At 55.0% G+C, this 25,188-nt stretch overlaps 1 protein-coding gene across 1 annotated transcript; it reads right to left on the bottom strand.

Moving 5' to 3' along the window:
• Positions 1-5,830: 5,830 nt before the first annotated feature.
• PDIA4 (protein disulfide isomerase family A member 4) lies at positions 5,831-24,660 on the bottom strand. Its single transcript, XM_060156440.1, has 10 exons — positions 24,249-24,660; positions 18,284-18,467; positions 16,880-17,085; positions 14,998-15,136; positions 13,819-14,024; positions 13,536-13,694; positions 10,639-10,790; positions 8,526-8,682; positions 7,996-8,229; positions 5,831-7,050 (listed from the first exon to the last, which is right to left on the bottom strand). The coding sequence occupies exons 1-10, from the start codon at positions 24,334-24,336 to the stop codon at positions 6,635-6,637; spliced, it is 1,941 nt and encodes a 646-aa protein (XP_060012423.1). The 5' UTR covers positions 24,337-24,660; the 3' UTR covers positions 5,831-6,634.
• Between the last annotated feature and the right edge of the window lie 528 nt (positions 24,661-25,188).

The raw sequence follows: 25,188 nt of genomic DNA, 5'->3' as shown, positions 1-25,188 counted from the left end.
CACTGCCCTCCCTCCAGCCTGGCCCTGCCCATACCATCTCGCCTCCTTTGGGGAAGTTTTCTCAAAGCCTTTCCGAAGAGCCAGGCCCACCTTTCTCTGACCTCCTATGTGGCAAGTGTGATTGTAAAGGCCCCTTTCTGAAAGCAACAGGCTCCTTCTTCACACCTTTGGTTTTCAAACCCAGAGGAGGGGAGCCAGGAAGGAGGGGCTGAGGGGTAGGCAGAGACCCCAATCTGATCAGCTCCTTCAGTCTGCAGGGCCCCGTGAGGGGGCGGAGCCTGGCAGCCACGAGGTCAGAGGATCAGGAGCCTGAGACTGGGCTAATTCAGCAATGACATCGCAAGGCGCTGAAACAGAATCACTGACGGTAGCTCCCGACCCTTCGCAGTTTTGAATGATTGGAAGTGCCCTAGGCCAGGCCCGCCTCTTCTCTGGGCCTCAGTTTCCTAAAAAGGCAGGAGTTAGAAGTGCCGAGGCTCTGGTGGGAACAGCAGAAGTGGGTGGGCTTGCCTCCAGCTAATCCCGCCCCCAGGGACCTTCCCTGACCTATAAATCAGCCTTGGGGTGACCAAAAGGCAGTTGGGTGTGCTTCCGGGGCGGGTCAGAGAAATAATAGGAAGGACTTTGACAAGTACAGCCGCGCTGGGCACGTGCTGAGGTAATCCATGAAAGGCAGCACTTCTGCCCGGCCAGGTGGCCATTGTCATGTTCAAATGCCGTTGAAGCACAGACCATGTTGTGCGGCTGGCAACCCACCCAAACCCTAAGAACTCAGCCCAAATCCCACCACCAGACTCAACTCTTCAGCTTTTCTAAAAGAACTCGAGTTTTAAGCCTTTGTTACACTCAGGGCATCCTCTGTGCTAGTGATTTCTTGTGATTATAAAACCATCAGAGAGGCCTCCCTGGTGGCGCAGTGGTTGAGCGTCCGCCTGCCGATGCACGGGACACGGGTTCGTGCCCCGGTCCGCGAAAGTCCCACATGCCGCGGAGCGGCTGGGCCCGTGAGCCATGACGACTAAGCCTGCGCGTCCGGAAGGCTCCGCAACGGGAGAGGCTGCAACAGTGAGAAGCCCGCGTACCGCAAGAAAAAAAAAAAAAGTGTGTGTGGGGGGGTAGGATTTATTTAGATCTGCAGTTTCTAACCAAGCCCAGCCCTCAGATGCCTTTTCTTTGGCCCACACAGTATTGATACGATAATCTGAATTAGACTTGACACTTAAAAATTAGGGGATTTCACATTTAAAATGTCTGGCTTTTCTTGAAAAATCAGAATGGCAACAGCAGGCCCAGAGTCCTACAGGCAGCAAGCGCCCCCTTCAGGTGAGACACGGAATCTCAGGTGTGCCCTGGTCACCACCACTCCCTATCGCCCGCATCCAGCCCCTTCATGCACGCAACTTACCACCCAGGTCCCTTGAACACTGAGCTCGAAGGCCTTTTAAGTCTCTAGAGGCATCAGTTTTCAATCCAACCTGAGCTGAGCTCACACTTCTTTTTTTGAGAAACGCCAGAAGGAATAGACAGAAGCTCGTTTTCCACATTTCTTCTCCCAGCCACAGCCACTGCTTTCTAAAAGGCCCTCTCTCAGTCTTTGCCAACAAGTGGTCCTTTGTCCTCCTTTCTCTGCCCCAGTATCTCCGTAATCTAAGGTGGGAACACGACGATTTAGAGAGCCGTGCTCATTCTGTCTGGGGCTGACTCCGAAGGGGGAGGTAAGGGCAGCGGAGCCCTTCCCTGCCTGGCCCTCAAGCCTGTGGACCCAAGGATCTGAGGTTCTCCACCGGTTCACTCAAAGGGTGTTTCATTCTGGGCTCGGCCCTGGGGGCTCCCAAATCTCACTTCAGCTTTCCCAAGTCCGGTGCTTAGCACAGCTGGCCAAGTGCCATGTGGGTAACAGGACAGACTTACAGTAGGAGCAATGCTTTACCATAGTACAGGTGCCAGATAATTCATTTTCAGTACCTCTGATTCGTCATAATAGGAATCAAGGAGACACAGTAACGTGCCTCTCGGGGTTTAATTCCTTTGCTCCAACTGAAGGCTCTTCTGAAGATGGGGGGAAGTACACCTGTAACGTTGCTACTGACGTGCACCGAGATGGGCTCAAGGGTCAGGCTTGTCCTTGGGCTCCTGGAGCACTTCCTGGCCCACATCCCTCACCCTAGGGTGGGTCCACATTGAGGAGGATGGATACAGAAGAGAAGGCAGGCACCAGTACTTCCTCGGGGCCTGGGGAACGAGCCAAGGGCTCACGTGTTCTCGTAAAATGCACTAACGAGGCTTGGCACTAGGAGAGGGCGTCAAGGTGGAGCCCTGAGGATCCGCGCAGGAGAGAAGCCAGGGCAAGTTCCACCTGCTCCTGGAGTCTCCAGCACGCTGGTGCCTTACAGGCTCCAAGCTTCTTCAACAAGAACCCCATTGAAGCATCTTTTAGTTCCAGTATTTCCCAAGCCAAATTACCAACAGAATCCAGTGTTAATGAAGCCGTCATGACTGTTAGTCTCCTTCATGAGTGTTCTGCCAACACACCTTGGGAGATGCTGCTGTAGAAACAACACTGGTTCTGAGTTCTCCTTCTGGCTTCTCAATTTACTGTGTGACTTTGGGCAAATTATTGTCTCTCTGATCTCCACCTCCTTTATTATGTGATGGAGGTCATAATACCTGACCTGCCTGTGTTTCAGGTGAAATGTGATCATATTTGGAAGTTTTTGAAATCAGAAAGTACGCAGCAACACTGCTGATCTGATTCCCTAGGCCAGAATTAGGGTTCAGGAATCTGTTTTATACACACACAGACCCACACCCTCCCATTTGGGGTCTACCTGTGTCTGATCTATGGTTCCATCCTGGCCCATCAGAACAGGCGGGAGAGACAAAGAGATAAGCAGTTCCAATAAAAAGGGGAGAGGCCTCAGATTTTGCGTCTCAGGGTGGCTGAGGTTCTGTGCGGAAACCTGTGCACACATTACTGCATTGGATTCTTACGAATACCCTGCGAAGGAGGCTGTGTCTCTACCTTACAGACAGGAAAACAAACTCTGAGAGGAGTTAAGTAACTTATGTAAAGCCACACAGCCTGAGAGCAGAGTCAGCCTGGGTTGCAGCTTTGATGACTCAGAACGGATGCTGGGTCCCGGGAACCTAGAAGGCACGCGGCCAAGGCACCGATCATCAATCTTATAAGACTTGCTACTGTTTCCTCCGTCCGGACCTCGCCAGTTTCCGTACCTACTAGACACACCACCAAGACAGCGACCATCGAACATTCCTCAAACTCGTGCAAAACACGTGACCCAAGAGATCTCTCGTCGTTTTTTTTCTTCTGAAACTGGGACAGTTGTGGGGAAAAAAGAGGTGACAGAAGTGCTCTAGCTGACATTTAAGAGACAAAACTACAAGGCAGGCAGTGCTGATGATTCAAACGGACCAACTGCAAAAAGATGTCTGAGAAAATTGGGGGATCTGGACTGGGTACTGAGGAGTTATGGCTTATTTTGGTGGCTGTGAAAAGGCGCCGAGGCCCTGTAGGACAATGCGTTCTCCAGTGCAGGGGTGAAACAACGTCTTGGCTGTCATAGGGGTGGGGGGTGCGGGGTGGGGTGGGGGGACATGAGGGACTTCCCTGGTGGCCCAGTGGTTAAGACTCTGTGCTTCCAATGCAGGGGACACAGGTTCGATCCCTGGTCGGGGAACTAAGACCCCACATGCACTGGGTGTGGCCAAAAGAAGGGGGGATATGAAAATGTAGCAAAATTTTGGTAATTGTTTTAGGTGAATGATGAGTAAAGGGCACCGAGTAGCCAATTCTCTCCGTTTTTGTGGATGCTTGAGATGTTTCATAATTAAATAACAAAAAGTTGATTCAGACACTGGATGTGATACCAGTCTTCTTGCGTCCACTCACCCACCCTCAACCTCCCATCAGCGCCGGCTCCTGCAGACCCCTTAACAGCTGAAGCCCACTCAGTACTCAAAATGCAGCCCACCCTCCTTTGCAGCCGGCCCTGGCTCCCCTGCTACTAGACTGCGTTGTCTACAAGGGAGATGCAATGGCACAACTGGGGGGGGGGGAGAAGCACACCCCAGCTTCGCATTTGTGACACATGCCCCCTTCCTTTCTTCAGCTGTAAAGTGAGCACAAGAGCACCTACCTTGCAGATCACTTGCACTGGGATAATCCGGCAAACTGCTGGACACAGGGTCTGGCTTTTGCTAAATGCCCAATAAATGTTACCCGTCACTCCCATGATTAATCTCTCAATCTGATCACAGCACTTCCCTGCTTAAAACCATCAGGGGTTCCCTGCAAAGTTCTAGGGCAAGGTCAAACTCCTGACTTAGGGCACCCACCTCTTCCGGGTCCAGCTCCACCTCCTTGCGCATCACTGCTTCCGTCCCTCGCCTCTGTCCCTCTGCACCTGCTTTGCCTCAGCCTGGAAAGTTCACCTCTTCCTTGTGGCTCCCGGGTCAGCCTCTCTGAAGGGCTGCTCAGGCTCCCAGGCTGGGCCGGTGCCTGCCCTCTGGGCTCCCGTGGCCTGCACATCTTTACCCTGGCACTGATCGCACTGGACTGTCATCGGCTGACTCACCTGTCTCCTTTAGCAACCTGTCAGCTCCCTAACCAGCCTGGGGTAGATTCTCTCCCGGGGGCTACTCTCTACAGTCGATATAGGGTGAGTTTACCTGACACTCCATTGGGCAACTTGGTTTCCAGATTGTATTTCAGAAGAGGATACATTTTGACTTCTGCCTCAGGGCCTTTGCATTCACTAGGCATGAGTCTCCTGGGATCTTCTTAAAATGCATTCTGACTCAGCAGGTCTGGGGCCAAGCCCGAGATCGTGCATTTCTGACAAACATCCAAGTAGTGTCAACGCTGCACGTCCCGGGACACACTGAGAAATGACTCACTCCCAACCTCAGCCAGGCTCCAGCCAACTCATCCTTGGGTCTCAGCTCAAACATCACTTCAAAAAGGGCTTTCCCGACACCTCACTTCAAATGAGACCACACTAATTCCCTCCTAGAGCCCAGGCCTCACGTGTGCTGTGTGAGGTCTCCCAGACCAGCCTGGAAGCCCGAGGCGGTGCTGGAGGAGTGTGCCTCTCGGTTGAAAAACGCAGCCTTCAAGCCCCACACCCACCTTCACTCCCGTGAGCTTCTGGTACGAAGTCTCTGAAGGGGGCCTGCTTGTCCTCCTGAGGGAAGAGGGCATCCAGGAGGGTGCAGAGGACTTCCTGCCACACTGGGGATGCTGAGGACTTACCAGACACCCCCGCCCACCCTGGCCAGACTCAACTTGAAAGCAGATCATTTAGAAAGGCCCACCACGGCTGTGCCTTCCCCTGGGGCTGCTTCTTGCCCCACCCAACCCCTGCAGCAAACCCACCAGCCACTGCTCGAAGAGACGCCCCCAGCTCACGATTTCCGTTTCAGCAAAATTAGGAACAGGTGAGCGGGGACGGCACATGTCGGTGAATGAACTCCCAGAATGAAGCTCACATCACACAAATCGCCCAGAACCCTGCAGGCCGGTCCAGCTTCCCATCCTGTCCTGTCCTGTCCTGTCCCCTCCCTCCAGCCTCCAGAAGTGCTCAGGGCCTTGCCCTCCACCCCTGCCCCCTCCCGACAGAGTGCACCACTGCCCACCCACAAACAACCAAGAGCAGAGCCCATCGATGCCCCTACCCGGGTCGGGATGCCACCCCACCCCTGGATGTTCAGGCAGGCCGGGCAGGGAGCCTCCCCTCCAGGCCCGGCCTCTCCATCTCCAGCACGCTGAGGCTCCAGGGCGGGACCATGTTCTCTAGGACGGTGATGGAGGTTCATTTTGAATCCTTTCTTTATTCCATCACAACAGCCTACCCTATCGTCCTATCACCCTAAAGTCTCCACCTGTGCCCTAGCTCATCTCTCCTTGGCCACAGCGGTTCTGAAGAGGCAGGCGGCCTCTCGGAGGCTGAGCCTCGGATCAGGGTCTGGGAGCACCTGGGAAACGCTCCTGCCTGCGGTCCTCGATTCGGGAGGAGAAGGCACGGTGACGCCCAGGCCCGCAGAGATGCTGTTTCTCCCTGGACCGGGGGGCAGATCAGTCGGGCTGAAATGACGTCCTCGGCAGGGTACTCGGCGACAGTTCTCACTTTGTGCCACAACAGAAAGAAAAAAACCCAAACACCAACAGTCCCATCTTCAGCTAAGCTTTCCTCAGATGACAATAAAACAAAAAGGAAAAGTCGACGTGATTTGGCAAAGGCTTCTTAAATTTTAAATTAAAAACAGAGAAAAACATTCACACAGAAGAGATTCAACGGTCTGCTTTGAAGAAATATATTAAAGAAGGTGAAAAAGTTAAAAAAAAAATCAAACCCCAAATAATGGTAAAAATAGATGTATCCTCTGTAAAATTCTGGACTAATCTACTGAGTCATTCATATCTATTCAGTATCAGAGCATAAGATGAAATACCAAAGTATAAAAAATTAAAACACAAGACAAACCAAAACACCTTGACAGACTGCCTTTGAGCAAGCCCACTGGGCTCGCAGCTGGCTCAGGCTCCAATGCCGAGTGCTGGAAGCTTCGCTGTCTGGTCCCTGCCGCGCTTGCCCTGAGCAGACCCTCAAGGCCTTCAAAGTTCTTCCCTGGCCCTGCTCAGTTCTGTGGCATGTTCTTCTATAAACTTGCTCAAATGCTCCAGATCTCTGTTTCCGTCCTCAAATTTAATTGGGTTCTTTTTGTCCCCGCTGGGGGAGAAGTAGATGGTGGGGAAGCCCTCGACTTTGTAGCGGTCGTTGGTGACATCGTTGGCCGTGGCGTCCATCTTGGCGATGACCAGATTCTTGTGTCCCTTGTACTTCTTGCCCAGGGCTGTGTACACGGGCTCCAGCTGCTTGCAGTGCCCGCACCAGGGCGCGTAGAACTCGATGAGGACGTCCTTCTTAGGGTCCATCACGATGGAGTCGAAGGTCTTCCCCACCACGACCTTGACCGGCCCCTTGTTGTTCTTGGGCACCGGCTGGGATTTGACAACTGGCTTCAGTTTTCCTGCCGAGGAAAGCAAGCAGAGGAGGAGTGTGAGAGCCGAAAAGCCCCGACCCTGGCGGCTCTGACTGGACCAGGCAGTGAGGCTGGCCTGACGTGCAGGACATGGCAAGTCAGACGCTGCCAGGGCCAGCCAGGGCCTTGTCTCCAGAAGCCCACCGCCAGTTCTCCGGTTTCCTCATGTCTTCTACTTTCCCAGTCCCTGCAAAGGCCAGAGAGGGTGCAGGTGGTTCCCCACAAGGCCTAGCAGACGCTGGGTCCTGTTCAGTGAGGCTGTCACAAGAGATGCTCCCGATGCAGAGGGGTTACTAGGAGGGTGGGCGCCGCGGGCTGGAAGCCACGGTGGGGAGTAGACTGAGCAGTGACGGACAAGGAGGTCTGCCCGTCAGCCGCCAGCGCTGGGGACCCGGGGCCATGTGCACAACCAGGTGAGAAAGATGCTCACCTTGATGCCAAAGCAAGTTTTCCTCATACATGAAACTTACGTCTAAGTCCAAAAGCCTGTTGTACTTTACATATTTTAAAAATAAGGCTTCTTGGGCTTCCCTGGTGGCACAGTGGTTGAGAGTCTACCTGCCGATGCAGGGGACACGGGTTCGTGCCCCGGTCCGGGAAGATCCCACATGCCGCGGAGCGGCTGGGCCCGTGAGCCATGGCCGCTGAGCCTGCGCGTCCGGAGCCTGTGCTCCGCAACGGGAGGGGCCGCAACAGTGAGAGGCCCGCGTAACCGCAAAAAAAAAAAAAGGCTTCTTGAAATTTCCAAGACGCCTGCCTTTTATTCTATTACGAAAAAAAAAAAAGAGAGAGAGAAAGCAAAAGAACAGGCATTCTCCATCCCCATCTTCCCATCCCTCGGGTCCAGGAGGAAGCCTGGGCCAGGCCCCCGACAACCAGCCGGTGGGGCCACGGAGGTGGAGGATGGTGGGGGGATGGGATGGGGGGGCTCACCTTTCTTGAAGGCGCTGACAAAGGCGCGGAGGGCGTCGGCATCGAAGTCGTCGGGCTCCATGGCGAACCTGCGGCCGCCCTCGTCCAGGATGGCCGCGTTCACCTCCTCCCCACTCTCACTCAGCCCCAGGTCCTTCACCTCCGTGGCGAAGTCGTCCTCGTCGGCCACGGCAAAGGTGTACTCGGGGAAGTCCTTGGCCACCTCCAGGACCTTGTTCCGCCAGAACTGAGTGGCTGAAAGGGCACCGAGGGCTGTGAGCCAGGCCGCAGCGGCTGAGGCTCCAGATGCCGGGCACAGACCCCGGACCAGTCTCGGGCCACAGCCCAGGGCCCTTGCCCGCAGGCGGGTCGGGGTTGGGAGCTGGCCTCGCCCGATCGCCCCCGCATCTCTAATCTAAGAGGGCCCAACTCGACTCGAAGCTCCCCTCGTGCTCAAGCAGAGAGGGAAGGGGGTAGGGACACAGCCCGGGAGGAAAAAGCCCCTGAAGCCGTAAGTAACCACACACCCCAGCCGCCAACCCGGGCCTCACCGACGCGGTAGTCGAAGCTGAAGTCCACGCCGTAGTACACGACCACCAGGGGGCGCCGCGAGTAGCGCTTGGCCTCGTTGGAAGACTTGCGGTGGCCGACAAGGGGCAGCGTGTGCCTCAACACGTGCTCCTTGATGGCCGAGCTCTCCGTGGAGTCCTGCAAAAGGGGGCAGGTGAGGTGCAGCTGTCTGTTGCTGTCGATGGGAAAAGCCATTTGCTCCAAGAGACGGGCACAGGGGCCCCACTCAAGTCCACCCAGTGATGCTGGGGCCCCTCCTCCAGGGAACCCGAAGTGAGCCTCTTGGGCAACTGCAGAGGCCACGTGCCCTTCCCTCTGGGTGGGGGCCTGCGGTCCAGGTCAATCAGGTTCTGCTGGGGGAAGGCCCGGCTCCCAGATGACAGCGGCGCTAACATGGGCTACACTGGGCACAGGGTCCCACCTTCCCCTGGTCTGATCCTCACAGTAGCCTCTCTGGGACACTGCACGGACAAGGAACACGGTGCCGTGATGCGAAGCGCCGCTGGGGCTCTGAGCTCCGCCTGGAGAAAGCCTGCCCCTGACTAGCCGCGACACTGAAGGCAGGGGCAGGGGTGCGGGCAGTGTCTCTCAGGAAGAGCATGGGGCCACACAGCTGCACGTGAGGGCGGCACGGCCACCTCGCTCTACAGGTGAGGAAACCGAGGCCCAACGAGGTGCGGCTGCCTGCCCAGCAGGAAGTGATGGACGACCACTGCTCTCTCCCCCTAGGGCCCATGTCCCATCTGCAGGGATGGTCAGGAGGTGGCCCCAGGTGGCGCTGAGAAATGGCAGGCCGGGCCAGGTGGGAGGAGGCAGCAGGGACGCGGCAGAGGGCAGCTGGGCTGTGGGGTGTCTTTCATCAGGACGGCCCCTGCACCAACCACCACTCAGGAGGTGAGCTCAAAGCCGAGGGACCCAGGACAAATGTGCTCCCGCGCTGAGCACCTGGCCCCCGCGGGCCCGAATCTGAACTCAAGGCCAGAGCCCTCCTCGCTTACGTCTGCAGCCAACAGGCTCCCCTCACAGCAGTGCTGCCTGTGCTGACTTTACACCTGGCTTCATCTTACCTGTCCTGCCCTTGTCTTCCCTTTGTCCTAATTTTTAAATCCATTTTTTAAAAGTCGCATTTTATCTGTTGTGTGCATTTTTTACAAAGCAGCCTGAAATAATTTTTGCAACCATGACGGTATATAAATAATACCAAAAGAGCAAAGTAGCAGTGATGTGTACAACAGACTGTGGATCTCAACCTTTTCAGGTCAAGGACCCCTTCAAGAATCTACTGAAAGCTGCAGACAGCCCCCCTTTCCCAGGAGCACACACACCATACAGAACTGTACCATCAGGGCCCCTCTGCGGACCCAGAGCCAGTATCTCTGGATGCTAAAAAGAGAAGCTGGAGGGCAGGGGGAGAGATGAGACCTCTCCCACGTGTCCTGGCTGGGGACGGAGCACACCTGCATTCTCCCCTTAGTCTGCTCCTAACTGGTTGTAGGACCTCCAGCCTGTTGGCTCACTTCTCTGCATCGTTCTATCAAATAAAATATTTGGATTCAAGGTGTAAGGTTTTTTCCAAACCTGAAGATCTGTTCAGTGGAGTGCGGAGCCCCTGTGAAGCAGTCGGAACACCGAGCTGGACCCAGGCTCACCCTGGGCTGCGAACTCCCTCCGCCCCTCTAGAGATGAGTGTGTCACCCCCTTAGGAAGACCGAGAGTGGGGGGACATAGAGGAAAGAAAGGCCAAGTCCACATGCCACGTCCCACAGCTTCACCCAGTGAACAGAGAGGCCCGTCATCGCTTCCTAGGCCTCAGCGCCCAAGCCACCTGGCGGCAAGTGAGGCTTGGCTCAGACCCAGCAGCCAGCACGTCCTGGCCAGGAGCCACACCAGCCACGCAGGCCGCTGCTGGCCTGCCAGGAGCTATAAAGACCGGGGGAACCCTTCTGGCAAAAGCAGGTGGAGCTCTGCCAGGGGCCAAGGCCCCACGACCCACGAGGTATGTGTGACCCCAACCCCCGACCGCCGTCCCTCCCGCGAACCCTGACCAAGAGACCATGCCGATGGGATGCCCCGGGGCTGGCATCCCTCCCCCACCTGGATGTCCATCACGTGGCTCTTGGGCTCATATTTGGACTGGAATTTCTCAGGCTGCATGATGACCAACTTCCCCGGGGAGACTTTCAAGAACTTGGCTATTTCAGTGTGGAAAGTGTGGTGGAATTTGTAATCCTCTCTCAGGTGGTTAGCTGAAAAATTAACAGAACAACAAATACATGATTTACTAAATTGCTTAAATGATCTAGATTCAACTCACTACCCACCATCAGTCAAAGCAAACGCCCAGAAAATAGTGTTCTTAACCACGAACGCCGTGTGGACTATATCCAGAGCTGAAACACTTGAAAGGAGTCTGGAGTTTACAACCTGGTATAGATGTAATCCCTTAAAATCTATATATCTTGGAATTTATTTTAAAAATAAACAACCTTCACAGAAAAACTCAGAGCTAATTTGTCAGGCGCTACGGTCATCTGTGGCCTCTGATGCTGAGAAGCACATAACCCTGGACAGACAGCCCAAATCCTCCTGCGTCCGTCACAAGAGCCCTCCATCCCCACAGGGAGTTTTCACACCCAGCACCCTTCGCAGGGCTTTGACTGCTCCTCCTCGAGTTGCTGGGTGGCCTGTCTGTGGGCTGCGGTTCTTTTGCTGTACATACTTTAAATCTCGGGAAACTCCCCAATGCACCCCCACTGACTGAGGATACTCTAGAACAGGGGCTGGCAATCTTTTATGGAAAGGACCAGACAGGAACTATCTTGGCTTTGTGGACCCCACGGTCATGACGACCCAGCTCTGTGCTGATCAGCGTGCAAACCGTCCGGTGTGCTGTGTTCTAAGGGAACTTACAAAAACAGATGAGGACCGGATTTGGCCCGTGGGCCGGCCTGTCAACCCCTGCCCCGGACCCCCCCAGGGGAATCACCTCAGTCCCTCTGCTCTGTCCTCGCTGAGGCATCCACACGCACCCTGAGCGGAGTGTGGTCCCAGCACCGGGTGAGGCGTCGCCCCACCCGAGGGCAGCCTCCGACTGGCTATATATAGGGACAGGTGGCTGAGGGCACAGTACGTGTCTTGCAGGAGGCAGGGGCGACCTGGACAAGCTCACAGCTTCTGGAAGCTGAGACAGAGTTCGACTGAAATCGTAATTTTCGACCTGCCGACTGTGTGACTTCAGGCCTGCCGGTGACTCACCTCCCCGAGCCCCAGTCCCTCCTCTGTAGAAACAGGACAGGGCACCTCTCAGACCACTGGAAGAATGAAACAAGGTGGCCCACCCAGAAGGCACCCCCGTTCTAAGCCGCCAGGCGCCCCGGGTATTTGTTATCAGGTGGCCCTGGGTGCAGAGACAGAACCGACAAGAACTTCCTGCCCGCCCTCCACGTTCACAGACCCCTTCCTCCCGCCAGCCTCCCCTCTGCTCCTGCCCCACCAGCTTCCCTGTCGTCCACGCTGCATCTCCAGGACTGTCTCTGGCTCCTTCCCCACAGTCTACACCCCAGGCCCAGTGACTGTCACCCCTGCCCGAGCCTAACCTGACCGGCCACGTGGGGTCACACGTATGTCAGGCTGGAAGTGAGGCAGCTGGACGGGCAGCACGGGGCCCACCCAGATGTATAGCACCAGAACCCACATTTTTTTTTTTTTTTTTTTGTGGTACGCGGGCCTCTCACTGCTGTGGCCTCTCCCGTTGCAGAGCACAGGCTCCGGACGTGCAGGCTCAGCGGCCATGGCTCATAGCCCCAGTCACTCCGCGGCACGTGGGATCCTCCCGGACCAGGGCACGAACCCGTGTCCCCTGCATCGGCAGGCGGACTCTCAACCACTGCGCCACCAGGGAAGCCCCAGAACCCACATTTTGCCAAGATCCCCAGGGATCTGCATGCACATAAATGTGTAGGTTTGGGGACTCCGTGGCTGCCTGTGGCCCTGGGTGGGCTAGGGGATCCCTCTGCAAGTTTCTAGCACAACTGGGTGACAAGGTTACTGACTGAATCAGTGAAGACCGAGGAAGCACAGAGTTTAGCTCTACTGTATGTTTTACAACGTTAATCTGCATTTGACAAACGCACAACCGTGACTGCGCAGCAGAGATTAGCACTAAGTGGCAAGCAGATCATAATTGCTCCTTCGAAGTAGAAAAGCAAACTGTTTTGGTGTGTGTGACGTGGGGTGAGGGGTGGAGGGCACTCAGGAGCTGATGAGGACCAAGAGGATCCTGACCGACCCTGAAAAGCCATCTTTTGTTCATGGCCTAGGGACCGTCCGGGGAGCGAGGACGCCAGCCCCCACGGGACACCACTGACAGCTGCTGGTGATAAACTTTGCCTCCCGGACCGGCAAGACCAGCATTCAGTGTGCAGTCAGCATCCCCAGGCACTTTGCTAAGCACTTCCTCCAATTTATCTCAACTAATGTAACAACCTTCCAAGTAGGACAGGTCACCGTGTTGGACGTGAGATCTCCGAGCTGATCAAGTCACTGACTGTGGTCACAGTATTCGAACACTGGCAGAGCCAGGACTCGAACCCAGGTCTGATGCAGAAACCCTCACTTTCCGGTCAAGACCCTACCCCTGGCAGAGGGACTGGATCTGGGAAGGGGCCCCTGGAAGGGGCGGGAGGTAGACAATGACCTTGGATGAACTTGACTGTGCCCCTCCCCTCCTCTCAGAGGCCAGGAGGGGGACTGTGCAGTCCTCTCATCTATTTGGTAAGAGATCATATCACCCACGTGCAATGAAAGCAACAGAGAACCAAGCCCCAAGCCGAGAAAGGAAAGCCTGTTCCCACGTATGCAATCTCAATTCTCCCATCAAGCCATCCCCTAAGTCGATGCCCAGGAGTTTTATACAGAAGCAGCAGACTCCCCAGCAACCTCAGAGGGCCCGGGCCTGGGCACTCTGCCCTGCCCAGAGGGCCACTCCTTACCAGCGTCCTGGTACCGCTGGTAGGCTGGGTCGCTCTCCGCCTTAAAGACCCCAACGATGATGACATCGTCTCCATCCTTCAGGAACTCCTGGACCTGCTTCAGGGCCAGGATCTGCTTGGAGGGTGGCCCGGACTGCTCGATCATGTAGTCGACGATCCCTGGGAGCAGAGCACACGCCTGAGGGGCCGCTTGGGGCTGTAGGGCGCTGTCCCCACAGCTCTGCCGGCGCCCACACGCACCAGGAGCTTCCCTCCCCACTGAGGCCAGAGGAGGTGGCAGTACCGTATTTTTCCCGTGGGCCGTTGTAATCAAAGGGCTTTCCCTTGCGGAAGATTTTCAGGGTGGGATAGCCGGAGACGTCAAACCTCTTGGCCAGGTCTGTCTCTGCGGTGGCGTCGACCTTCGCCAGGGGGATTGGGGGAGAGCGCTTGCTCAGCTCCTTGGCGGCCTTCTCATACTCGGGGGCCAGTTTCTTGCAGTGTCCACACCTGCGAGAGGAAGCAGTTCTGTCAGGGGCCTGTTCTGGTGTGGATGCCACCTGCCAGGTAAGTGAAGCGCAGAAACCCAGCCTGCGCTCCCGGGCGGGCGACTGGAGAGATCCGGCCAACCTCGGGATGCCCCCGGGTGAGGGCAGGGCCCGGGCCTGCCCCAGGGGCCAGCAGGATGTGGCCTCCTCCTTCATGGGGGTGGGGGGACGCACACAACACACACACACCCGAGACATGGGTGGACAGGGGCATAACCGTGACATGGGGTAAGACGTGGGAAAAGCCAAGACAATTTTCTTGGTGGGAGAGCTGGGACAGGTAAGGATACCAGTCAGTGGTGACTTCACACAGGACGTTACGGTGAGCTGGGACACAAGGGATGGGCAGGAAGTGGATGCAAGCCTGCGAAGGGGGCGGTGAGGGGAAGGGACAAAAGGCAGGAAGCTCTAGGGGCCCTGGGGCTCCGGCACAAGAAGGGAACACGTCTTGAGTGTAAAGCAAGAGTCAGGGTCAACTTCCAAGATTCACTCCAGAACAGTCGAGAGCAGAGACGAAGACAGAGAAAACCAAGGTCCAAACATCTCAGGAGGGAGGCAGCAAGGCCCGGGGGGGAAGCGGGCACTGCCTGGCGCACGGCCGTGTCCTCCAGCTCCGAGGGGCCCCAGATTGTTGGGTGGCCCCCCTATGTGGCCCACGTGGCTTACTCTCCCCTGCAGGCTCCACGCTTCAGGCCTATATTTTAGCCTCATCCTACCCCCCAGGAAAGACTCTGTGAAACCGCCTCTCTCGGAACACGCAGCGCCCCACTCTGCCCACTTGTGCACGGCGGGGACTTTGCACCCGCCTGCTCTTCGGCTAGCCCTGCCTCACGTGCGGGGGTCTGTCTCTGCCACCCCCGGCCCGTGCCTGTACCGAACACAGGTCAGGACGGGCCTGACCAGTATCCGATAACAGGTGATAGACACCATCTTACCACGGGGCATAAAACTCCACCAGAATGATGCCTGAGTCATTCACCACCTCATCGAAGTTATCTTTGGTCAGCACGAGTGTGACTTCTGGTGGAGGTGTCCAGTTGGGCTGGGAGATCTCTTTGACCTTGGCCACAATTTCTGGAAGAAACAACACAAGACTGAGCACATGCAGGCGCCCGCTCCGGGGGTGGCAGGTGGTGAGGGGCGAAGAGAGAGAGCGGGGCCACAGAACAGGACCCATGTGATTTCCTGAAATCCAATCACATCTACAGCCAGGGCCACTCCGCACAGTTAAGAGCCAGAGGCCCACTGTTTCCAGCAGCTGTCCGTCATGGGTCCACTGCCACACGCACCCGCTGCGGACTGCTCGAGACAGTCCAAGCCCAACCCGACGAATGAGACTTCCGTTCCTAACACGCCAGGGTTCTAACTGCACTTGAACCTCGAGAGGTCATCTCCCAGTGTTTGACCACACATGCCTATTAATAGTTTTGGGGTCATCCTCTTAACTCGTACAAATACATATGTATTTAGACACGCACATCTAGCACTGGCATGTTACACGCATCATAAAACGTAACCAAACTGGAGAAAAATGAAAAGAGAAGCAGCAGCTCCCACGCCGCTCAGGCTGCAGACTGCGAACGGCCCTTCTGTGGCCTGCTTCCCCGGAGATGGATTCAACGCCAGGCCTGGGACACTGAATATATTCTCGCAAAGCACTTTCCAAGGGGTTCTTAGGAGCAGTGGCTGCAAACTTTTTCTCTCCTTTTTTGCCATAGAATCTACCAAGGAGCCAGGTCTGAGACCCACTGCCGCAAAGCACGAGCTTTCAGACTGGAGCGCGCACAGCAGCACCTGCCGGTGTAGGCAGAGCCGAGGCCCTGGGGCCATCAACGCAGGCGAGCCCCATTATTAACACGCACTGGGAGGGCTGGTGCCTGGGGAGGCCACTTAGGCAAACTCTGCTCTCAAGATTCCAAACTGGGCCACGTCCCTAGCTGGCAGGTGTCAAGCGCAGACCTCCAAATATACAAGTCTATCACAGGACAGACTCTCGTACCAATTCAAAGGGAACCTTGAGATCAAGTCCACATGACCTCACACTCTGTGATGAGGAGCCCAAGGCCCAGCAAGGGAGGCCCTTGTGGGGGACACAGGGCTACGTGATGGCAATGAAGACCCCAAACCTATTCAGTGCTATTTCTAATACGCTATACTGGGAATGGAAAATGCAGCACAAAGCAATCTTTTTTCTTAAGTGATTAAGAGATACGCTAAAGGCTACCACAATGTCATTTTCTCATTCATTTAATGAAACTTATTTAGTGTCCGATGTGAGCCAGGCAGGGACCCATCGGGCCTGGTTTTAGAAACACTGTCTGGCTCCGCACACCAGTGGTTCCAATGGGGGCTCTGGACCTGCACGCTCGGCAAGCCCTTAGAGCTCGCAAGAAACGCAGGTTATTGGGCCAGACCTGAAACTTAGTGAATCAGAAGCTCTGGGCTGGGGCTCGACAGTCTGTCTAAACGAGCCCCCTCAACCCCACCCCACCCCATCCCACCCCCCGTGAGTCGGATACAAGCTAGACATTCAGAAGCATCGCTCCAGAGCACTACCAAGACCCATGACCTGTAACACACCAGCTCCAGACCTTGAGTTTCATGGTCGCCAATGGAAGAAGATACCCCCTCCCATGCAAGGACAAGTTTACATTGATCCAAGTTTCCGCGAACATTCCATCAGGGATCACTCCCCGTCCACTCAGCTCGGCTTCCTTTCTAATATCCAAATTCCCCTCCCATCACCCCCTCCACTTTCCCTTCCAGGGGGAGGGAGCCCTGTCCCCGACTTCCACCAGCAGCTCAGAAGCCGCTCACCTTCCTGGGTCCGGGAGCCCTCGTAGTCGACAGCCTGCCCCTTCTTAAGGATCTTGATGGTGGGATAGCCACTCACGTCAAACCTGCTGGCCAGCGCCGATTCCGAGGTCGCGTCGATCTTGGCGACAGCGATGGGAGGGTCATTCTCCCTCAAGGTAGTGGCGATTTTTTCATATTCTGGAGCAAACTGCTTGCAGTGCCCGCACCTGAGAATTAGATTTCGGGAAGAAGCAGCAGGTTAACTGTATCCATGGAGACTTAAATCCAGCAACACGCACACAAACGGGGACACTGGGACCAGAAATGTTTGCAGTTGACAAGAAACACAAAACAGGGGAGGCCAAGGCAGCTGAAAGTCAAACAGATCCAGGTTCGAAACTCAGCTCTGCTGAGGGAACATGCTTTCAACATCTCTACACCCCAGTGTGAGGAGAAAACTCTTCCTGAAAGATGCCGTCTTTTCCACTCCTCTCAGAAGCATACGGCAGGGTTTTCCAGAGGCTACGTGATCAACGATGATGTCAGCATTCTGACGTGAACATGTAAGAGCGCTACTGTTATTTAAAGATGGCCTTTTCTATTTCTCAGTTTTAATTCCCGATACGGTAACTACTGATAAACATGACCCACATAACAAGCTATTTGAGGTCCTCAATTATTAAGTGTTAAGGGGTCCTGAGAGAACAAAATGTTTGAGAACGGCTGATCTATAAACCAGGAACAGTGTAACCTCATAGGCCTGTCCTAAGGTCTGTTTAGATACTTTTACAAAGCATCTCACACTGTGCTAGACAAACAACGTAAGAATATCTTGACTATTTTGTCTCCGAAGTGAACCAAGGAGGGCAGGAGAAAGGGGAAAAAGAAGACGGGATTATGAGATGGAAAAAACAGCAGAAGAGAGGTGGGGGGAAGGAGCCCAAGAGTCATGACTGGCTGCCCCGTGAGGGTGAAAGATGGGAAAAGAGGGGCTGCTCCCCCAGGGCCCATGCACCTTTCCTATGGGAGGCCCCAGGGGCTGCACTGGGCAGCCACCAGACTCCAGGCAGGAGGAGGGGGTGGAGGGCGGAATCTGTAACGAGGGATGCGCCTGTCACCCACGCAGGTCTCTGTGTCATCACAGCTCATTAGCCGCCCCCAGCTGTAACTGGCAGAGGACGTGTTCACATTTTTAAGCACTGGATCTGAAACGAGCGGGGCCCGCGGTCTGCGAGGGCTGGCTCGTCAGACGCTCAATGCAAATTGGCAGAATGCTGAGCCCCTGGCGCTCCCGAACCAGGAGTCTGGGTTCCTGCACCCGGACACTCCCACCCTGCGGGGTCCGGATGACTCTGAGGGGTCCAGCCTGGGACACAGAGGAACCCCTGGTCCATCTGGCTGAGGGGGGCGGAGCGGGGTCCTCACCATGGAGCGTAGAACTCCAGCAGCACCGTGTCTTTGTCAGCCACAAAGTTATCAAAGTTCGCGTCATTTAGGACTGAGACACCGTTTTCTTCCTTAACTTCCAAGTCATCGCCGTCGTCCTCGTCCTCGTCATCTTCCTCCTCCTCGTCTTCCTCCTCAATGGCATCCTCTTTCTTAGAAGAATCTGTGCAGAAAATACCCACACTGGTTAGGAAAATGGTGACCCTCCTCCTTAAAAATCTTCCTAGAGGGACTTCCCTGGTGGCAAAGTGGTTAAGAATCCGCCTGCCAATGCAAGGGATACGGGTTTGAGCCCTGGTCCGGGAAGATCCCACAGGCCGCGGAGCAACTAAGCCCGTGCGCCCAACTACTGAGCCTGCGCTCTAGAGCCTGCGTGCCGCAACTACTGAAGACCGCGTGCCTAGAGCCCGTGCTCCGCAACAAGAGAAGCCACTGCAATGAGAAGCTTGCGCACCGCAACAAAGAGGAGCCCCCACTCGCCACAACTAGAGGAAAGCCCACGCGCAGCAACGAAGACCCAACGCAGCCAAAAATAAATAAATACGTAACTTTACTTAAAAAGAAAAAAAAAAAAATCTCCCTAGAACCCAAAACCCTCAAAATGGTCACGAGTCCTGCGTGGTCCCTGGGGGCCTCCCCAACCCCAGGAATTTGCATATCGGGTGGCCACTTAAGATTTCACTTAAAGGGAGGTCATGCCTAAAAGATGGCTGAAAACTGACTACAGGTCTAGAACTTAAAGTCTAAAAACTGCAGCAGGACTCGGAGGGCAGAACCAGCCCCCTCTCCAGACAGAGCACTCCCTCCCTGGCCCTGCTCTGCAGGCCTCCAGCCCAGGTACAGAGAACCCGCCGTCCTGCTCCCCAGGCACAGACCTGATGCACCCCTCGGGCCGCCCCGCGCAAGCCTCCTGACCCATATGCACGCTGTGCGCCTCAGGCTCCTCACTTCGTGGGCCCCCCACGTCTGTGCTCAAGGGCCAGGCTAACTTTCACACACGTATTCCTCTTCCTCACCCTCTCTGCTTCCACAGGCAGGAAGGACTGCATCTAATCCCCCCCGACCCCTGCCCAATGAATGACTGACTGCCTGGTCCCCAGATCAGTACAAACAGGAAACAAGTACTGGTCTCAACTTTTCCACCCCGGAGGTTACTCGGGCTGACTTCGTAAGTAAAATATGATGCCCCACACTCCTCCCTTCACATTTCAACCTTTGCTGAAGGACGGTAACACCCGTGGGGCTGTTTTTTATGTGTATGAGGTAAAAATGCCACCCCTTTCAGAAATGGATTAGGATTCCATCCTCCAGAATGAAAAGCTGAGAACCAGCACTTGTTTCCTGTTCGTACCTTTGTAGGATGCCCTGCCTGGAAGCAAAGTACTCTTTCCAGAACGCAAGCATATGAGCACATCTTATTATCAAGGTTCAACTGAATTTGTTGCTGAACTACAGGTATCAGAAATCCTGAACGGCAGTTCTCGTTACCCAGGCTCCCCAGCTGCTACCACGCCAGCAAACAGAACTGCAGCCAGCACGATTTCATCAACTCCAAAGGCAGAATGTTTCAGAGCCAGTTATTTTTTTTGGAGATGCTTCCCAGGAGAGAAACCAACACCGACAGCGGGACTGAGGTCAGGGCTCGAAAACCTGCCCTCGGGATCCGGGAACCCCTGGGACTTGACCAATCTTAGCCGCCCCTGAACTGATCCAGTGCTGGCTCTGCAGGTGCTCAGAAAACCCAGGAACTGGTCTGGGCAGGGTGGCCGCTTTGCTCGGTATCATTAAAATCTACCAATCTGCACACTAATTGTCAAAAGTAAACCAAAAACCCACCCTACCCCGCTGAGCCCCACTTTCCTCCACATTGTCCCTTCAAACACCCACTGCTTTTTCCTTTCACACCCCCGACCCCCAACTTAAGGCAGAAGTTCCTCCATTGCGCGGGCAGGAGAAACGGCTCTAAAATCCAAAAAGAACACCCACCAATTTGAGGAGTACATACCCAGCAGACTCCCATGTTTCTTGGGGCAGGTTACCAGCCCTGCCTGCAGTCTTCCTCCCGCCCTCCCCGAGCTCCCCAGCCACCTCGCCACTTCCCTGCTCCTCATCAGGGACCCTGCAGGGTGGTCAGGCCTGCAGAAGCCCCAGGCCCCCAGCACTGTCAGCAGGAGGCTTGGGGAGAGCAATGAGAACGAGGCTCCCTGGACGTGGAGGGGGCAGGACCCAGAGGAAGACAACCTGGGCTCAACCCCAACGCCACCTCTCAGGGCTGTGGCCTCAGCTCGTTTCTTTACACTCACGTCACACTGAATCCCCTTCCACTGGTGACTGGCAGCCAACACGATACACCCAGGTCCTCGGGAATCCTAGGACGTAACGCTTGAGAACCTCCGGGTTTACGCCAGCTGGCTAGGGGCTCCTGGTACAGGAACACTGCCTACAACAAACTTGCAGGATAAGTACTAGCTGACCCATGTCGGCCTGCAGAACCTTGTCACAGTGGCTTTCAAAAGGCTAGTCTGACCGCCCCTCACCTGAAAGTCCCACCCAAAATGACCCACATCAGGGCTGCAAACCCGGGGCCTTAATGTGGGGATGTCATGCAGGTTCTCTGCTCCTGTCGCGGACCTAGGAAGCACCACACGCCTTGCCCCAGATCTGGGTGCTCCCACGGCCCGGAAGGCCTGCTGTGGGCAGTTAGGTAGATGCCCCAGGCAGTGCATCTCCACTCTCACCGCCTGGCTGCTCAGCTCAGTCCGAGAATCAAGTTTACTTGCGGGCAGACGGAAAGACTGGAGGAAGGGTGGAAAGAAGGCTCGGGAGAACTTAATCCCCTCTTCAAGCTAGGAAACACAGCTCAGGGAGGAAGAGGGACTCGTCTATCTGCTCAATGCACAGGGATAAGGTGAATTTTACAAAATGGAAAAGCAAAGATGCTTTCCTACCTACACCCAGCCCGAAGTGGTCTGAGAGCACTATTGGTAATGGGGCTCTCACGATTAAATGGGGGTCCATGAGTTATCCTGGGACAGAGCTCCAAACAGTGAATTCATTTCTTGACACTTTTTAAAAAATTGACTTTGAGTTTATATTTTTAAGGATAAACAAAATGGCAGAACATTCCCTACATAATTAAGGATCCTTAATAGCATTAAGGCGTGGCCCCCCCTTTCCATTCCTCCCCAAGTTGCAGACAATCCCCAGGGTTGACTCCTCTGCAACTGGAGAAGGTGCTGGCTCTATATTCCCATGGACTAAAACCCCACACATCCGGACAAGGAAAATATCTCAGTTTAATGGGGAGACCACTCTTCACTGGGCTTCACTTTTAAAGTTGGACATTCTAGGATAGAAATATATCCAAAGCCTTCCAGCACCTTCTGGAAGGGTGCCATCCTCCCCTGCGTGTAGTCAGTGAAGCCTCTTGCATCATCTCCACAGCCTGCTTAGCCCACCCAGTAAGGCCACTCCTGAAATGTAGGCCCCTCCTCTAACCAGGTCACTGCAACCCCTGCCCACTCCCACCAGTACATCTGACAACACTGGATCCTGCCCAGGCTGGACACCAGCGGCTCCTTACAGCATGTCCTCATCTGCCTCCTCAGCTGGCCGGTCTTCCAGTCCCCACCAGGGAGGTGCCCATAAAAGTTGGGTAAATCTTACCATTAGGTCAATACTGAATAGAAAAAGAGAAATTTGTTATCAGATATAACATCATTTAACTGATATGTTTTATGCGCCAGGCACCGTGCTGGGCACTTAAGCACACTCTCTCATCCCCCGAGGGAAACACATTACATGCACTTTACAGAGGAAGAAACAGAGAGCTTTAGTCACCTGCCCAAAGGCACAAGGCTACTGAGTGGAGGGTCCTGACCGCTCAGCTGCTATGCCATGGTGACACATAGGATTTTCTTCCCAGGATGCTCCAAGTTTTACACGGACTCGTTTGATAATTACTTCCCAGAAAGGAAAAGAGAGGGGCAACTGGACAGTTCCCCAGCACTGTACCCAAGTGAATTTCCACTTACTTTAAAATCTAAACCAATCCCAAATGAAAGCAAGCAAGGGACTTCCCTGGTGGTCCAGCAGTTAAGACTCTGCACTCCCAATGCAGGGGGCCCCAGGCTCCATCCCGCATGCCGCAACTAAGAGTCCACATGCCGCAACTAAGAGTCCACATGCCGCAACTACAAGAGCTCACAGGCCACAACGAAGATCCTGCATGCTGCAACTAAGACCCGGTGCAGCCAAATAAATAAATAAGTAATAAAATAACTAAGAACCTGCATGCCCAGCAGTGAGGCAAAAAAAAAAAAAAAAAAAAAAAAAAAAAAGGTTTTCCTTAGGGAAAACCCCCTAAGGACAGGGACCATCTGGGGTAGAGGCAAGTGTGGCCCTAAAATAAATCCACGGGATGGGTTATCTGTGATAGAAGCTGAACGTGAAGATCCAGGGATGGGAAAGAGTCAAGGTAACTACTAGAAGCCCCACCCTACCCAACTGCAGAGATTCCCGGGCTCACCCCAGAGGCGGCTACTTCCCAGGGTCTCCAGTGCATTAGCGACCTGTGACCAAAATGACAGATTCACTCTTCCTAATAGCCCTTGGTGTCCACCCATGTTTGCCACCCTTCCAGGCCTCTTAAGAATCCCCGCAAAATAGAATCACTGGATCAGAACCAAGACAAAGCTAGTTTGCTCTTTGGCTACGTTCCAAAAACTACCCTCCATCTCCACTGGTCCTCAAACTTTAAGGTACCTCCCAAAGTTTACCTTGCCCATGAATCAATGAAATGTTTAACATACAGATTCGAGGGCCCACTGCTGCAGTCCGCTTGGGTGTATTTTGGGACTCTGTATTTAAATAAGCACCAGGTGATTTGGATAAAGGTCCTAAGACACTTGTAGGTGACACTACTCTCTAGTTCCTGTTGGCAGGTAGGTGTTCTTCTCACCAAGCGTTGGTTTTTAACCTCCCTTTCTATGTGGGTAAAGACTCTTGAATCATTGACTTGCATAAAAGTTACTCAAGCTGTTTAAAAGAGTATAAAGTTCACAGTTCCTTTACACACTAACGTTAGAAAAAGGGGTTTATTTATATTGGAACAAACTCAACAGGAAAAAACTCTAGTCACCTAGAGAAAGGCCAGAGAGGAAGAAGTTTAAGACCAGTAATGCGATGCCCTATTCTCTACGAATTAGCACTCTTTTCTTGACTAAAACTTTCTAATTTTCCAAGTTCTCTTACACCATTTTTTAGCTAGCCGACTTCAAAGAAAAATGCAGGAGTGATGACTAGTAGCTGCGAACCTTCCTCCCAGAGCGGGCGCTTTATGGGCAGGGGCCACACTCATCCTTAACTCCCACAACCCAGCGCAGTGACCGGCACACACAGTAGGTGCTGAATAAATGCTCGCAAAAGGAATGCTATCTCCGGTTTCCAAAAGATGCAAACCAAGCCATTCCTTTCTCCCTCAAACCAGAACCCTTGAGTTACTTATATCCAAACCTACAAACCACAGTTTTGAGACGAAAAATGCTTGCTGCCCACGGTTGTCCCGAGAGCTCCCACTTGGGGCTTCGTGCCCTCGCCCCTTCTCTAAAATCTGTTTTGAAACCAGAGGCCCCTCTCCCTTCACACTCCCTGGACGTGTTAGCCTCAAATGCTGAACCAGTTCCCAAGCTCCCGTTCCCAGGAGCGGGAAGTCAGCCTGGACTCGAGGAAAACCTGAGCAGAATCACGGCGAAGGAGCCAGCATGCAAAGAAGGCACTTTACATCCTGTCCGCGTTCAAGCCTCAGTGGCAGCCCCGGCCGCTTCGCCGCCCTCCTCTCCCGGATCTCCCAAGCGATGCTGTCCCCCGCTACCGCCCTCAAACTGCAGCACGTCGGCGGTGCGCGCGGCGACCCCGCCCACAGGCCCGGCCCGCCGCCGCTCACCTTCATCCGGGCCCTCTGCGCTCGCCGCTGCCAGCAGCTGCGCCAGGGCTAAGAGCAGAACGAGCAGCCAGGCTTCCCGGGGCCTCATCGCGGCGGTGCGGAGCTCGGCCTCCTCGCGCCGACGGCCACTGAGCGATCCCAAACCTCTGGCTCCGGTCTCGCGAAAAGAAACGAGAGGTAAGGAAAGAAACTCCCCCCCCCGGAAGACCTAGCCGGCAATTGACTGGGGGCGGGGAAGCCGCGGACCGGCCAATCCCAGCCCGACCTGGGGCGGGGGCCGCGTGCGTCGAAGTGCGCGTCCGAGCGCCAAAGTGCGCGTCCTAGCTCCCCAGCACAGTCCCCAGCACAGTCCCCAGCACAGTCCTCAGCGCAGATCCTCCTCCCTGGCCTCCTCCGCAGGCCCCGCGGCTCCGGCGTTTAAAGATCAGAGCGCTACCGTGAGGTGCCCCCTTCTGATTGGCTGCGCCGCGGCCTCCAATCAGCGGCTGCCACTCGGTTTGCCTGGAGCGCACAGGCTGAGAGAGGGAGCGGGGGAGAACAAAAGCGGCGGGCAGGGGCCGGAGGGGCGGGGTCGGGCTACGCCTCGGGAGCAATTGGCCGGTGGAGCGGTAGGCGGGGCCTTGGAAATGCGAGGCGGGCGGGGCTCCAGGCTGCTGATCTGGGCAGGAAGAACACGTGTCCTTAGCAGAACGTTGGTGAGAGGGTGCGTGTGCGCAACTCTGGGGGACGGCGGGGTGGGGATGGGGGGGCTCAAGAGCGAAGCGGCGGAGAGGCCCGAACTAGTCTGTTGGTGGGAAAGAGAGAGAACGGGACTCCGGAGTCGGCTTCATGTTCGTGGTCTTTTTGGTTTATGCCTGCGCGAATGAAAGTTGGCATTTCTTTCCTGGATTAAAACACAAATTGGCCTAGGGACGGGGGTCGCATGCAGTAAAAGTGAATC

Source organism: Lagenorhynchus albirostris, chromosome 8 (genome assembly GCF_949774975.1).
Source record: "Lagenorhynchus albirostris chromosome 8, mLagAlb1.1, whole genome shotgun sequence".
Lineage (NCBI taxonomy): Eukaryota > Metazoa > Chordata > Mammalia > Artiodactyla > Delphinidae > Lagenorhynchus > Lagenorhynchus albirostris.
Note: the sequence above shows the minus strand (reverse complement) of the source record. Positions and strands in the feature narration are given on the sequence as shown.

Bases quoted from the DNA above. Each gene is read 5' to 3' on its own strand.
- PDIA4 (XM_060156440.1), bottom strand. From the start codon at position 24,336: ATGAGGCCCCGGGAAGCCTGGCTGCTCGTTCTGCTCTTAGCCCTGGCG. The intron at 14,025-14,997 runs GTAAGATGGTGT...TTCCTCTCGCAG, and splicing joins GTGGAGTTTTATGCCCCGTG to GTGTGGACACTGCAAGAAAC. The intron at 10,791-13,535 runs GTAAGGAGTGGC...TTAATTTTTCAG, and splicing joins CCAGCGGTACCAGGACGCTG to CTAACCACCTGAGAGAGGAT.